Source organism: Lineus longissimus, chromosome 4, assembly GCF_910592395.1.
Source record: "Lineus longissimus chromosome 4, tnLinLong1.2, whole genome shotgun sequence".
NCBI lineage: Eukaryota > Metazoa > Nemertea > Pilidiophora > Heteronemertea > Lineidae > Lineus > Lineus longissimus.
Window position 1 is genome coordinate 14,705,833 of NC_088311.1, and position 17,394 is coordinate 14,723,226.

The 17,394-nt window shown below is 37.6% G+C and overlaps 1 protein-coding gene across 1 annotated transcript; it reads right to left on the reverse strand.

Moving 5' to 3' along the window:
- Positions 1–15,061: 15,061 nt before the first annotated feature.
- LOC135486756 (uncharacterized) lies at positions 15,062–16,451 on the reverse strand. Its single transcript, XM_064769854.1, has 2 exons — positions 15,843–16,451; positions 15,062–15,727 (listed from the first exon to the last, which is right to left on the reverse strand). Exons 1-2 carry the CDS (start codon positions 16,449–16,451, stop codon positions 15,062–15,064), a joined length of 1,275 nt encoding a protein of 424 aa, XP_064625924.1.
- Between the last annotated feature and the right edge of the window lie 943 nt (positions 16,452–17,394).

Here is a 17,394-nt window from a genome sequence, read left to right on the forward strand (position 1 = left end):
GGATGATCTTTACCATGATCTTAGAAATGATTATTTGACTAACGAGTTGGATAAATGGCTTGGATGGTTGAGTTTGAGAATGGGTGCACTAACTGCACTTGCCTCAACAACACTTATTACTTTAGGTCATTGTCATGAGGAATCATCAATGAATACATCGAGTATGACTGCATCAAATATGAATACACCAAATATGACTGTCTCTGAATGTGACAAACCAAAAGATGAAAGTCTAGATATCACAGGTAGTGATGATAAAGAAGACTAAATTAACCTGGTTATGAGAACATAGTTCGAATTAAATTCGGCCAAGATAAATGGAACTTGAAACTGTAACTGATACTACTCGAGCTATGCTCTCAGGACAAAGTCCGACTAAAGTTTCAGTGTCTAAGAAACCTCGATCAGAGAAACAATTAGCATGGTCTAGAGAACTGGGAAGAAGATCTAAGGAATTTAAGAGGATAAAAAAGGATAAGACGACATTTAAAGTACAGGACTCTGTCCCAAAAAACAGAGTTGTGGAAAAGGAGGAAGAAGAAGTAGAGGAAGAAGAACCACAATCTCAAAATACTGATGTATCACTGCGTGAATCTAGTAGTAATACTTATGTCTATGTACTAGGTTTAGGTGCCGTTATTTTAGCAGCATTCATTATGTTTAAGAAACTTCCTAAAAAAGTAAGTAAAGAGCAGCGATCAGGCTTGAATCGAGCTATGCTCTCAGGACAAAGTCCGAATGAAGCAGTCATGAAGGGATCAATTAGCCCTCTTGTTAAACCTGTAGTTAAAGAGAAGAAATGTACTATTCCTTTAATGGAATGATCTCATCAGGTGGTCGAACTTTGTTCTCGGGACCTTGTCCTAGTCAGACTTCGTCCTGAGAGCAGAGCTCGAGTCCGAGGTGCTTGTCTTCACCACAAGAGTTTAACTCTATTCGGACTTTGTCCTGAGAGTTTAACTCTATTCGGACTTTGTCCTGAGAGCATAGCTCGATTCTTAACTCTAAAGAAACCTCTGTTCCTCTGAAATTAACTAGCTTACCATTCTCATCAGTGATTTCGAATTTTATGTGATTAGTACACTTATTTATCGTTTTCTTACAATTCGGTTCGTATCGCTGCATTTTTATTTGGTCACCATCTTCTACAGGTATGATGCAGAAAATGTTAGATGGTTTATTGTTGTAGAGGGTCTTAGCTTTGTCAACCAAATTAGCTTGCAGGAATAGATATTTCCTGTAAAAGTTGAGTGGTCTTGTGGAGTAGTATTTTTCTTTCTTTGTGAATTTAGTTTGCTTAAAGCCAAACCACTCATTCACCACTGTGAGCTGTTTTTCTATCACCTCTCTTATGGTTTTTCTTATTTGAAAACCTTCTGTGTTTCTCTCAATCTTGATTTTTTCATTTTTATCTAACTTGTATACTTTCAGAGGGTACTCTTTATCCTCTGTAAGTTCAAGGGTTATGTAATTATTGTTATCACAGTTGATCTTAATGTGGCTAATTCCAATTTCTTTTATGTATTTTTGCCATACCTCACAAAACTCACTTAAACTAAAATGTCGAGAGTATGGAAATGTGTATTGAGTAATGGTGTCTTTAGTTGTGGTAGATTTATTTTCCAAATACCGTTCGCAAACTTTCATGACTTCCTTTTCAAGTGTATCTGTTTCAAGTCCAGGAGCAAATAATGTCCTAAATTCATCCATACACCATAACTGTTTATCTAAGGGCTCATTTGTTGTAATTCTGGTTATTTCGACTAGAAATGAGAAAATCCTTACTCCCTCTGGTAGAAAATCACCTGTCCACCATGAATTGTAAAAGGTTATCGATTTCAAAGTAATGGATTTTATGTCTAATTGGCCTGTTAAGTAGTACTCAAATTTGGCTTCATTACATTCTTGTTCATTGATTATGAAGTCTATTTCTATTTAATTCAAGAGATTTATTGAATTTAATAAATTTTAATCTAATAAATAGAATGACTGATAAGAATCAGAAAATACTTTGCACTACATGTGACAAGTACATATCCTACAATAATATGGCTATTCACAGGAGAACCAAAGGTCACTTAAGTAAATTAAATCCGGATTATGTCCCTATTGCTCAACCCCGAGCCCCATCACTGATCCCTAAAACTATGGATAAGAAACTTGCATTTGAGGAAAATGAGCTAGATGGCATAAAGAAAGTGAGTGGAATAGAAATAGTAAAACAATTTGGAAAGCCTGTAGTCACCATTAGTTTGAAGATTGACAGAGAAGCTAAACAAGTGTATGAATACAGAGATAAATTAGAGAAGGTATTATTTCAACTCAATGATTACCATCACAAAATTAGCATATCAGTATTTGCTCAGTTTGATCGACCTTTGGTCGAAGAGCAGAGCATTGATCGTCAGGGTGAAAGTGTAACACACCCCATACAGTCCCCGATGGAAAGCATAATTTCAAGGAACCAGGCAATTTATGCCATAACCAACCAGTTAAACTACATTAAGACACAGATTGAGGAAAGGTACTTTCAAGGTTCTGGACTTACTTTAAATAAAATAGAGTCTTGTAACATGACCATCTGTTCTTACAAGAGGTGTAAAGGTGGTCATTACACTAAATTACCATTTAAAACAAAAGCAGTAATAAATGTGGAATCAAATGACAATAAATGTTTTCTCTGGTCTTTATTGGCCGCTAAATATCTGAAAGAAAATCCAGAGACGGACTTTGTCCTGAGAGCAGAGCTCGAGAGTACATTAAATATTACTACCGATATGCTACAAAATACTGATGTCGTAATAGACTCATTTCCTGTATGTATTCAAAAGGATATTTCGAAGATAGAGAGTGATAATAATCTCAAGATTAATGTGTTCAAGTTAGAGAACGAATGGGCTAAGAGCACCTGTAAGGCAAAACTAGAACCTCTCTACCTGTCCAAGAATTATGATGATGATGATGTCATCGATCTGCTGTATTTCAAGGACCATTTCATGTACATAAGAGACATCAATCTTTTCTTCAGGACACTAGCTCATAGAGTGTATCTTTGCAGGAGATGCATGAATTACTTTTACAGGAAGTCAACACTAGATAAGCATAAAAAGAAATGTGGAGAACACGATTACTGTAAGATTACTTTGCCTCCACCTAACAGTAAATGGTCACAAATTAAATTTGAAAAACACTCATTCAAAAATAGAGTTCCGTTTGTGATCTATGCTGATTTCGAAGCGATAAGCACAACAGTCAATGATAACACAACTCAGACAGATACCACTGTTACCACTAAAAAACTTTTTAAACAAAATGCATCAGCTGTTGGTGTTTATGTTCACTCAGACTACACACACCTTTACAGTAGCCAGTATGTGTCTCACAGGGGTGCTGATGTTGTAGATGTGTTCTGTAATTGGTTAATCAGGATGGAAGAACAATTCTCTAATTTATTGAACTGTAACTTTCCTCTAACAATGACAGATGAAGACTGGCATAAATATCAATTAGAAACACATTGTTACTATTGTAATCAACCTTTGGGATATGACAAGGTCAAGGATCATGATCACTACTGTGGTAGATATCGAGGTGCTGCTCACAACTCGTGTAATTTGAATGAAAAGAAAGCTATGTTTGTTCCAGTGTTTTTTCACAATCTCAGTAATAATGATTCTCACTTATTTATTAAAGAATTAATGACTAAGCTACCGAAGTACAAGAAACTGAAAATACTTGCCAAAACATCAGAGGAATACATTTCATTTCAGTTCGGTTGTTTCAGGTTTTTGGACTCGTACAGATTCCTGCAGTCCAGTTTAGACAACATAACCAAATCAATGTTGGATGATGATTTTAAAATTACCAGACAGCTGTTCCCAAATACCACTGACTTTAAGCTATTGAGGAAGAAGGGTTCAGTACCTTACTCTTTTTACACATCACATGAAAGCTACAATGTTACTTACCTAGAAAAGTCTATGTTTTTTGACGAATTGAAAAATGAAATGGCACCTGATTCTGCCTATGATGAAGCTTAGGTAATATGGGATCATTTCAAGATCAGGAATCACGGTGAGTTCATTGACCTCTACCTCAAAACTGATGTGATCCTTCTAGCTGATTTATTTGAGAAATTCAGGGATGTCAATTTGAACTACTTTCAGATAGATCCATGTCACTGTTACTCGGCACCAGGCCTAACCTGGCAAGCTGGTTTGAAATACACAGGAATAAACCTAGAACTACTGACTGATACCAACATATTACTTACTTTTGAGAAAGCAATACGAGTAGGAATTTCGGGTGTTATGGGAACAAGACATGTCAAGGCAGATGAACACCACAAACTACTCTACGTAGACGCAAATAATCTCTACGGCTGGTCGATGATGGAACCTCAACCCTATGGTAGTTTTGAAATGATAGATATTGATCCACTCGAGCTATGCTCTCAGGACAAAGTCCGACTAGGACAAAGTCCAGAGAACAAAGCTCGACTTAACATGAATGTTATCAGTAAAGAGCAGATTATGGCAATTCCAAGTGATAGTGAAGTAGGCTACTTATTAGAGGTTGATTTGGAGTATCCAGGAAATATTAAATTTAAGTCAAGGAACTTTCCATTCTGTCCCGAATCTCTCTTTATTGAAGATGATGAATTAAGTCCTTACCAGAGAGAGTTACTGGGTGACGATAAAAGATCAAATGTAGAGAAACTAATACTAACACAAAAGGATAAAACTAATTACATAGTGCATTACAGAATGCTACAGTTTTACCTAAAGCACGGAATGGTACTTAAGAGGGTTCATTCAGTGATAAGCTTTAAACAATCAAAGTGGTTAGCACCATACATTGATTTTAACACTAAAAGACGTATGGATTCTAAGACTGATTTTGAGAAAGACTATTTTAAGCTCATGAATAATGCGTTCTACGGAAAGACTTGTGAGAATGTAAGGAACAGGGTTGAAATTGAATTTGTATCGGACGGGGAGAGAGCCAGGAATGTAATGGCCAATCCCAGGTTTTCATCGATTTGCGTATTTGACGAACATAATGCTGCTATTAGCATGAGGAAAACATCAATGAAATTCAACAAACCAATCTACATAGGAGCTTCAGTACTTGAATTGTCTAAATTATTGATGTATGAATTCTATTATGAAGTTCTTCAACCGTACTTTGGTGAGAAAAATATTGAACTGCTGTATCTAGATACAGATTCCTTTGTACTTAACATTAATACTGATGACTTAACTAAAGACTTAAAAGAGTTGAAACACTACTTTGACTTCAGTAATTATCCAAAAGATCATACACTCTATGATACCAGTAAAAAGAAGGTACCAGGTTATTTCAAGGATGAGTTAGGAGGAGTCGAGATGACTGAATTCATTGCCCTGAGAAGTAAGATGTACGCTTACAGGACAAAAGATTACGATTCTAAGAAATTGAAGGGTATTGCCAAGAATGTAGTAAGGAGAAATATCTCATTTGATGACTATGTTGATTGTCTTGAAAAGAGTAGGTCATTTTACCACAAGATGAGACACTTAAGATCAGATAAACACCAAATCTATTTGGAAGAAGTTGACAAAAAAAGCCTCAGTCCTTTTGATGACAAGAGGTTCATACTTGAAGATGGAATAAGCACCTTACCATTTGGAATGTATTATGAAGGCTACATGGATTACAGCGATTCAAACTTCGCTTGAGTTGCAAAATCATTATTCGGACTTTGTCCTGAGAGCATAGCTCGATTAAACTAATGAATAGGGTGGTGCTGATGGTAGTGTTACTTGGTGAAATTCATCCCTAACACCAAAGTAATGATAATAGTGATAGTGATACACCACATTAGGATTAGGACTATTTAGTCCGACTTCGTCTTGAGAGCATAGCTCGAGTCGAACTTTGTTCTCGGGACCTTGTCCTAGTCCGACTTCATCTTGAGAGCATAGCTCGAGTCCTGTTTGATTTACTGAACTTTTAGTTTTTCTAGCATCTCTGTCTGTGCTAGTTTTTTTCCTTCTTCTAAAAAAGTCTTCTTTAAAGACTCTACATCAACAGCTGAACTTGCCTCCCTTTGTTTTTTCCTAATGGCATTTTTCATCGAAATGTATTTCTCCTTCTCCTTGAGAATCAAAGTAAACTCATCTGTAGATATGTGAGAATCGGTTAAGGCTTTACTAACCAAATCATTGATTGTGTTCAGTTTTGAAATTGCCAACATTCTGATATTCTCATGCTTTTCAATTTTCTTAAGAATATTCTTTTTCTCCCAGCCTAAGGCTGATGAAATAATGGCACTACCTATTGTTACGCCACCCAAAGCTAAGCCTATCGGTGCCGTGATGACACCAGCTAGAGCGGAAACACCAACAGATCCGGCTGCTACGCCAGTTAAATTAAGGAAGTGGCTAATACCAGTAATTACGCTAAATGCTTTTTTGTACTTTGAAAATATCTTTCTTCTAAATTCAATCTCGCTTTCTAAGAAACTCTTAACATCACATATTTGTTGTAGTCTGAAAGACTGAGGGTTACTTTCTGTATGCTTTTCAGACCTTTCATAGTTTAATTGACTTTCAGAGTTTAAATTACTTAAATCTGGATAAACCTTGTTGTCTCCATTCATTTAATTAGTGGGAATAACTAGAATCAGTTGTTCTGTCATTTCTAGTGTTTAGTGTTGATCTTGCAGACACTACAGGTTTTTGAAGTACATTAAATTTTAAAGGTTTTTCTGACCCAGCAGGCCCAGCAGGTTTTAAAGGTTTTTCGGGACCAGGCTCCAACTTTGACTCTACTTCTGCCTCTAATTTTCTATGAAATCGTTCTAATCTTTCTTTCCAATTACGTGGTCGTTTTGTGTAACCCCAAGTTCCAAGTTCTATTCATTTAATTAAGTAAAATAAAATCAATTCACTGCAAAGAGTAAATTTCTTTCAAGTCTATTATTCAACTTAATCATCTCGTTTATGATTTCTGTCTGACTACATATGTTAATGTTCTGGTTCATTCTCATGTTATTATTTAAATTCGATAATCTATCAAGCAGAATCATATTTTCATCACGAAGATAATCCCCGAAATGCTGTGATATCACTATTTTCCAATCTGGTATTACATCCTGGTCTCGAAAGACAAACCAGTTTTCACTTCTCATCTTTACCATGAAATCCATTGACCTATCCAATTGATCCTTAAATAGTGTGTAGTCTACTTTAGCACTCTTCTGTCTGTTTTCTGTCTTTTCCATTGGTCTCATGTTAAACCAAGCAAAGCACAGTTCAGGTTTATCTTTGAATTCCTTGATTGGTAAGACATGATCCAACTCTTCTTCTATTCGAACTCTGTTCTCGGGACTTTGTCCTATTGGAGATAGACTCCTCTGGTACTCTAACCACTGATGGAAGAAACTGTCTGTACATCCTAGATTAAATGAGGAATTACCGTTACACTCTCCCTTAGAAATGCGGTTTAGACCAACTCTAATTTTGTGTCTGTCTCTATTACCATTTTGGTCAAGGTAATCCTTTTTGTAATATGAATTAAAACATGATCTGCAGTTACCTCTATTTCCGTTTTTACCAAATTCACCATCACTTAGTAATTTAATTTCATAACATTTATTACATCCCTTGATTTTACTTGAACCACATTCTTTACAGTAATCAAGTAGTTTATTACGCCTGTTCTTTTCAAAATTAATTTCAGGTTTCTTTTCACAGCACTTAACACAATAAATTGTAGGTTGATTTTCCATGTTTTGATTCATCATATTATTCTGATTTATCATATTTTGATTTTCCATGTTTTGATTTTCCATGTTTTGATTTAACATAATCTGATTTAAGATAAACTGATTTATCATATTTTGATTTAACATAATCTGATTTATCATATTTTGATTTAACATATTATTTTGATGCAAATAATACAAAAACTTCTGAATATTCTGATTCATCATACCATTTTGATTCATCATATTATCATGATTCATCATACCATTTTGATTATCAAATATTGCTCCCTCCATTTCTTTCTTTATTTAGTAGGACATTTTTTTTTTAAATTACGTTTTTTCGAACTTGTTCTTGTGACTTAAGTCACTTTAGAGACTTTATTTCATTTCAATGATTTGATATCAGAAACTGGTAACCATTCATCGAACTTATCACTGTAACCCTTCCACTTCACTAATCCGTATTTCTTGCCTTTACTGGTCTTGTACCTTAGGATTTTCTCGATCTTGTACTCTAGCTGGTCAGGATTAGGAACATAGCTCAATTCCTCTTCATAGAAATATCCTTGAATTTCTTCTTTGTGGTAATCCTCAAGCTTGTAGACGATAGGGTGAGTAAAGATGATATGTTTGATTTGGAACACCTCATCAGTGTAGTTGGGCATGTAACCTTTACCGAAAATGGACTTGTACTTTGAAATTCTTACACTGTCACCTACTTTGTACTTTGGATTACCAAATGTCTCTTTGAGGTGAAGACCGTAAAGATTGTACCACACTGTTCCTTCGTTTTCCATCTTTCTGGCGTCTACAGGTTTCATACCTATTGATGAGTGAAATGTGTTATTGTAGCCGCTGACCAGGTCATCCAGAACGTCAATCCACTTGTCAGTCTCCTTAGCGGTGAAATAACGCCACATTTTTTCTTTAAGGGTTCTATTGAATCTCTCTACTACTGCTGCCTTCTTATCAGATTTTGTGGAGAACCATTCTATGTCATTTTCTGTTAAGAGTTCCTTGAAGTGTTTGTTGTAAAATTCTTTACCGTCATCAAACTGGATTTTCGTTGGTTTTGCTTCCTCAAATATCACTTTAAATGCATCTCTGATTTCTTCTCCCCTCTTACTCTTAACTGCTAGAGCCCAAGAAAAACGACTAAATAGATCTATGACTGTTAAAATGAATCTGAAACCCTTATTCGGACTTTGTCCTGAGAGCATAGCTCGATTCTTACTCTCGAATTTCTGCATATCAACCAGATCAGCTTGCCACTGTTGATCGATGTACGATACCATTGTCTTCCTGAAGGTGAATTTCTTAATGGCCGGTTTGTGTAGTTGGTGAGTTGGTAGTGTTTCTAGAAATTCTTTCACTTCTTTTTGTTTAATAAGTTTTCCTGAGCTCTGCTCTCGTGACGAAGTCATATCTTCCTTGACCTGTTTCCAGATTTTACTCAAAGAACTGTAAGCCACAGGACTCTCGGGGTCGTAGTACAAATCCCTTAGATACTGCTGTGTGTCATCCTTTACATCCATTTAAATGAGTGAAGTATTTATTTACGAGCCACACAATATGTTAATTTCTGGTGTTACCAATTGTGGTAAGACATATTTTGCCCTTGACCTCTTAGAAAAGGAGTATCGGCACAAGTTCCAGAACATAGTCATTTTCTGTCCAACATATTTCAACAATAAGACATATGAAAGGAAATGGATTTACCAAGACAAGAACGTCTACATAGTTAATCCCGACGCTGTGGCCAGTAATTTGGACCTTGTGCTTCAGTTTGCTACTCTGACCTTTGCTGGTTCTAACACATTATTCCTCATTGATGACTGTGCTAATTTGAGAGACACAAAAAAGAAGGTGTCCGAGTTATGTAATCTTGCCTTTTCCGGCAGGCACTACAATCTCACTGTTTGGTTACTAGTTCAGAAGTACAATTCAGTTGTCAAGGACTACAGAGAGAACATAAGAATTTTAGTCCTGTTCTTTAACAAGGATGAATCAGCCATGAAAGATGCCTTAGAAGAAAACAGTGTTATTCCTAAGGAGAAAAGACAGTACTACATAGAAGAACTTAAGATGAAAAAAGGATCAAAACTGATCATTAGACTACAACATCCATTTGGATTTACTCTTTCCCATCAAAAATCTTAGTCCCGCTTCTGATCATCAGGACTGTGTCCGATCATCAGGACTGTGTCCGATCATCAGGACTGTGTCCGATCAGTGGTCTTAGTCTTTCTAACCCTAGTAAAATAATAAATTATTAACCCTAAACCACTAAGTCCTAGGATAATCCATAGGTACTCGTATTTCTTCATTTCATCACTAGGTTGGTAGTAATCACTTAATTGTGGTCGCTGATGTAGTACAATAGTTCTTTCTGGATGTAAATGATTGTAAACAGTAAGTGCTGAATCAGTATTGTTAAAATCAATAGAAGCGTCTCTTTCTCTCTTTAATTCAAGATTAACAAAGTCAATAGTACTCTTTCTATGCTCCTCCCATTCTGTGGAGGCCTTCTGTAATTGCTCCTGAGCCAAATCATGTCTTTTCACTTCATCTTCATAACCGTTTTTGTCTAGTGACTTGAAAAGGTAACCGGATCCAGTGAATGCTAATCCATTGATTATTGCAGATCCAAATAACATGCCAATGCCAGCCATTTAATTTCAACGAATTTTAATTTCAATGATGTGTCGGACTTTGTCCTGAGAGCATAGCTCGAGTTAATACCAATTGATACTGTACATTATGACCATTAAGATCGATGATGTCACCTTTTTCATCAGTTAAGCGAATATTCAGCTTATTGAATCTTGGTTTACAGGGAATTGCTATTGGTTTCTCAAATGTGTATGCTATTAAATCTCCAAAATTAGCTTCCTTTATTGGTCTTGTGGTTAGCACATCAGATGCTTCACCATTACTTAATACACTATTAGATTCGATTATGTCACAGTGAAAAACAAAATGGTTAATTGGTCTAAAATTGATGGGTTTCTCGCTTACAACATCATCCTTACTTTTATTGTCTAAAGGGTAAGGCCATTCTGATTTCATACCAAATAATTCATTACTTTTACCAAGAAAATAGATCTGATAATGCGCCTCATTTTTTCTCTTTAGGAAGTGTAAGATGGCCTTACCTGTTGGTTCTTCAAGGTCAAATCTGACAGCACCTCTACTCATACTATTTTCTTTCAACTTATCCGCAAATACTTTTGAAAAGCTCTGTAGGTCATAGAGACCATCTGGTAGCGTAATCTCTGCCACATCAAACCCCTTAACTTTGATTCGGTTATTCTCCCTGGCTGCACTTATGTTGTAAAATGTACAAGGTATTACTGCAAAAGTTAAAGTGATGCTACATGCATCTTGAATTTCAGTCTTGAGATTGACTGTTAAATCACTTGAACTCTGATCTGGATAGTCACTTGAATCTATGTTCATTACAGTAACCATTTAGTTAAGTAAATTTTCGTTTTCAAATTTACCTTTTATCAAATAAGTAAATTATTCTTACTTCATAATATTTCTGGGTAGGATTCCTTGATCGTAAAGGTACTCTAATGTTCCATTGCTAATAGCTACAGTTCCGCCCAGTTTAAGAATTTCCTCTAGGTTGGCCTTACTTGGGGGACCAATATTGATTCTCAAGAACCTTTTCAGTAACATAGAGTAACCAATTGTTGTTGATGCCAACAGTAAACTTTGATACAGTGTATTTATGATATCTTTCTTTCCTGGTGTATCCATTTAATTACTTAGAAAATCACTAGTAAAACTCATTTATCTAGTATTTAGTATTTAATTTAGTGTTGTACGAACTTTGTTTCAGTGCTGGAGTGAAGCAATCTGAGAAGTCTGAATGTTAACCTGGGCGTCAGAAACCACGAATATGTGCATTTTGTATGGTCCCTTTCCAGATTTCTTTGTAATAGATAATTGAATACCATCTTTTGTGTTCTGGAGCTTTTTTCCTGATCCGTGTAGACGATTATCTTCAGAAGTTCTCAGGTCCAACCATAAACCATAGTGATTAGAATCACCATAGTATTTCTCCATGGTCATGTTACAGTCATGAGTTTTCTTCAAATCTTCAGACATAAAATGTTTCTTGATCTCCTCCCATTGATCCATCATTCTCATTCCTTCTGGGAACACCTGATTGGCAACACCCTCTATTGTGATCTGCACTTTACTTATGTTAGGGTTTTCAAACTTCTCTGAATCTCTAGCTCCATCTACATAGTCAGACACAAATAGTAACAATAATCCTTTAATAGACATTCTTGGAAAGTTGATGTTCTCATTAATTAGTGTTTCATTAGCAGTAACATTGACTGTCTTAAAATGGTCTACCCAATCATAAAATATTGAGAATCCAGAATTGTACTTGTTACTCAATTGACTAGCAATCATTTTGTTGGTTACGGTGTCATATTCAAAACAAATATTCTCTAGTTTGTAGCCCATACTTGCTGTGGTTGCGGTAACTATGATCTCTTCCTTTGGTGCTAATGTGATTTCAATGATAACATCTTCTTGAATTGGAAACTTGTAAAATGGAGCATGATGGTGAAATAATTCAAAATCTAACGGTATTTTGTACTTCTTGTCAAACACTTTCTTTAATGTCTTTTCATTAGCTGTTTCTCCAGTGACATCAGCTTCAGCGACTCCTGATCTTAATTCTCTAAGATTTTCTGATTGAATACCCTGAAAAACTCTATCATTTCTTTCTTCTCCAGTTAGCCACAGATCTTTAAATGTAGAATAATGACTGTATTCGTCAAGGTCAAATATCTGCCCTGTTCCCCACTTAACCACCATCTTTGAAATCAGGTTTCTACCAAGATTATTTACAACACTATTTTTAGAATCACCAGAAATGGTTACATCAGCACACAGATAAAGAGATTTAGGTACAAAGAATGTATTCTCTCGCAATGCCGGTATTCTAACATACAGTGTTTCTTTGGGATTTGCAGATGAGGGGTTATGAGTAATGATATGATGCTGCCTCTCAGCTTTCAAACCAAGTGGAATCTTATGTGCCCTTTCAGTATTTAATAAATATCCTGTTGCCATTTTCTATTTATTTACTAGTAAAATTATGTTACATTTTCCAGGCAAAATTAAGGCCTCTAAAAACCACTTGGTTCCACAGTAAATAGAAATACTACAGGTGGCGCAACATGGTGTCAAACTGGTACATCATTCCCCTTACTACACAGATAAACCACCGCATCTAATCCCTTTAAGCAGAATTACATGTATCTTTGACTACCGGTAGTTCAAAAATTCCCGCCCATGACGTCATCACCTAGCTCATGAAGAACTGAACAACTCAGTGTCACCAGGGCACACCAGGGTACATGTGAATGGACACAGTCGTCGTCAACTAGGGCCTACCAGTGGTTGTCTGCAAGATGAATGAAGATTTCAGTTACGCACAATCTCACCAGATGGAGGAAGTGTGACGTTAACATCATGTCTCCATGGACAGAATAACATTTGCCTTTAAACCATAGTGATATTCAGTTGTACAATGGCCATATCAGATGTTGCAGTCATTAATTATTTGTGCTTGCAAATTACAATGGCCATATCAGATGTTGCAGTCATTAATTATTTTTGCTTGTCAAAGACATGAAAAGGCCTATTGTGTCTTAATGCGTTTATCCGACAGAATTTTCGAAAATATTTTCAGCGCTGAAAATTATTTTTGCGACATTAAAATAATTTCTCGAAATTCTGTTGGATAAACGCATTAAGACACAATAAGCCTTTGTAATACTTTGGGACGTGAGTATTGTTTGGTAACATATGTTACCATGTACATGCAGACTCTGTCAACAATATTTTCAATAGATTCAAGCAACAATGATTAATCACTGTATCAGCTGTCTTGTAGGCCTACAGCATTTATTGGAATATGCTGGGACTGTCAAGATGTGCGAACTTCAAGGGTTCATTTCTCTGCTATTTTTTAACGGATATTTGCAAATGAGGTATCCTTGGAAAGCTATTGACGTGTACTTTCTGTTGGAATACAGTAAGTCATGATTACATTAACCCATTGAGCTCTAGTATTCCCTCACCATTTCATTGACCATTTCATTGCAACGCTTCACTGGGAATCTCATTAATGATAGAAAGTGTATATTGCGGTGGATGGTTCTTTGGGGTTGTAGGCTAATTTGGGGCAAAAGACCTGTAAGGGCTTTTGGTCAAAATAGCTTAGAAATACCTACGTTCCTACCACCGCAATATACACTATCTGGGGCGTCTCCTCATTCCTTCCGACGTCTTAATACTGAGCGAACTAAACCATCCCTTCCTGGAAAAACGTCTGTAATTCTTCCCAGCCACCAATCTTGTCTCTTTTGATCATCATCCAAAAGCACCACATCTCCAACTTTAAGGTTAGGTTGTGCTTCGACCCATTTCGGTAAAGCGTTCAGCTCCAGCATGTACTCGTTCGTCCATCTATTCCAGAACATCTTGGAAAGTCGTTGTTGGTAATCCCAGCGTTTTCCTATTAACGGTGTTGTCTTCGTGTCTCGGTCCAGATCAGGTAAGATCTGTGGTACTCGTCCAATTGTTAGATGTCCTGGTATTGAGCCGCGAGATCCTCCTTGCCACTCGATACCACCGTTAGTGGCCGAGAGTTGATCTGAGCTTCTACTTCTGTTCATGTTGTCTCCATTTCCACAAAAGAAAGTCTAGACTTGCCTAGAATTCTTTTCAGTGTGGTTTTCACACTTCGAACCATTCTCTCATAGAATCCTCCATGCCATGGAGCTCGTTCTGTTATAAAACACCAAGTTATTCCTATTCGACCAAGTTGATCTCGGAAATTCCTTACTGTTTTAAAGATTCTCAATAAGATACTGGATGCTTTTTTAAAGGTCTTGGCATTGTCAGAATAAATCTTATGACACTGCCCTCGTCTGCTCATCATTCTCCTCAGTGCCATTAGGAAGTGTTCTGTCGTCAAATCCTCGACCAGCTCTAGATGAACCGCTCTTGTTATCGTGCAGGTCAACAAACAGATGTAAGCTTTCTTGTTCAATCCACCACTGATCTTTACATACAGAGGGCCAGCGAAGTCAACTCCAATATTTGTAAATCCAGGAATCACAGAGGTCCGATCGGTAGGCAATGGTGCAATCTTCTGTGTTAGCTTGAATGGTTCCCTGAATACCTGACAATGGTTTATGATTCTCCTGACCTCCCGTCGTCCATGCACCAACCAATATCTACTCCTCATACTGGCTAGGGTCTGCGCTGCGCCTATGTGAAGATTCGTAGTATGATAATGCATAACAAGCTTGTCAATGAAATGGTTATGAGTTGGAAGAATGATGGGGTTCTCGTTTCCTCTGGGAGTTTACTGTATTGCAGGCGTCCTCCTACTCTGAGAACTTCCTTCTCGTCATCCCAATATGAATCCAACTTTCCTAACTTGCTGTTTTTAGGAACATTCTCGCCCCTTTTTAAACTCTCTATTTCTTCTCTGAAATTCTTTCGTTGAGCCCATTGGATCCATTTCAACACTTCTTCCTCTCGGTCTGTGACAGTAACACCAATACTCCCCTCATCTACGCTCCCCTCGTCTAAACCTGTCTTCTTCTCTCTATGATGTTTCAGCCAGCTTCTCACTATTGTCATCACCCTGATGAACTTCTGAAGAGATGAAAACCTTTTCACCAAGTTCTCTTGCTGATCGGGTTCATCGGGATCTGATTCAGTGACGCTGAAGACACCGATTTTGTGTTTAGACTTCTTCTCCGCTTCTTCTATTCTCGCTAACTCCACAACGGGTTGACTTGGCCACTCTTCATCACTTCTCAGAAATGAAGGTCCATCCACCACAATGTTGCTTCTACCAAGACACTCGCTGATATTCCTCTTGAACAAAGATCCGCTGGATTTTGCTTCCCAGGGACATATCTCCACCTGTTAGGATTTACCAGTTCTTGGATTTCTGAGACCCGGTTGGCTACAATGTCTGCCAGGTGTAAGCTGGCTGACGTATCCAATGTAGTACCACTTGTGAATCTGTCAAACAGACCTTGTCATCTATCTTCAGCTTCAGCTCCTTTTCAACATAGTTGATCAATCGTGCATTTATGAGGGCGGCCATCAACTCTAGTTCTGGGATAGTTCGCCTTTTCCCGACAGGTACAACTCTTGTTTTGGCACATAGTAATGCTGTGTGAACTCTGTCTGATCCTGTATCCGCTTCACGCAAATAAACGGCTGCACCATAAGCTGCCTCACTGGCATCTCCAAATCCATGCAGGGTATAAGTTGGTGTTGTGAAATCGTCAGGAATCAAACATCTCGCTACCTTGATCTCATCAAGGTCAGGAACTTCATTCTTCCATCTCAACCACTGTTGCTCTAGATCCTCTGGTACAGGCTCAGTCCAGTCTAGGCCGGTCAACCATGACCTCTGGAAAATCTGCTTGGCAATGACTGAACCATTCCTAAGGGATCGTAAACTCGGTGGCCAACCCCCTGATCCCAGAACCGTCTTGAGAGCCAACGCTAGTACTGAAGCCTCCTCCACGGTACTATCACCAGTCAAAACGTCGTCGACAAATATATTTTCCGTTATTTCTGTTACAGCCTTCGGAAATATATCTCGTTGATTCTCCACATGATCAAGAACTGTCATAATACTATAGAAAAGGGGGATGGAGTTAAACCAAACGTCACAGTTGTCAGACGATAGATATCACGCTCCTTTTAGTATCCAGATCTCGCCAAAGGAATCGCTGCATATCTCTATCAACCTTTCTCATCTTAACGTTCAAAAACATTTTCTCTATGTCTGCTACGATTGCAACCTTATGTCTTTTAAACATCAGTACTCCAGGTAGATCAGGCTGGAGTGCTGGTCCTGGCAGTAGCGTGTCATTCAGTGAATGACCCTCATGACTTCTCATTGATCCGTCGAAGACAACTCGGACTTTGGTTGTTTCTCTGTCCATCTTGACCACGGGATGATGGGGCAAGTACCTATCAATCTATTGACAGTGAGTGACTTGTTGCTCCTCATGTTTTGCTCAACAAAGTCTGGATGATGTAACAAACCTGTCTCATAACGATCATCTACTCTGCGTGTTTTCTCAGCATGCTGTTGTAGCGCATACTTCTCAAGATCGGTTTGATCTTTGCTCTCATTTGGCAGTATGCCAATATGTTCTGTCTCCCAATGTTTAACCGCCATCTTTGTTTCATCTTTGATGTGGAAGGAAACACGATTCACACCGGAATCATTCTCATGTTCAGACTTTGTTGCTGGTATCGCTCCGCACAAAATCCATCCCACGTGACTTTTTTGAGCCACTGGAGTGTCTCTCGGTCCCTTGATTCTCTTGTCCAGTAATATGTTCAGGCTGTCTTTTATCCCCAACATGACATCGACTGTGCAGGTACCATGTGGATAAGTGTCTGGCAACTGCAGACCTTTCAAATGTTGCAAACTTGAAATGTTAACATCAACCTTCCCTAGGTCTCCACTCGGTTTCTCCATTACGTAAGCCATTATCTCGAAGACTTCTCCTTTCCAATTCGGAATGGCTGATGACAAGTGAAATTTAACTCGCTCGGTCTTG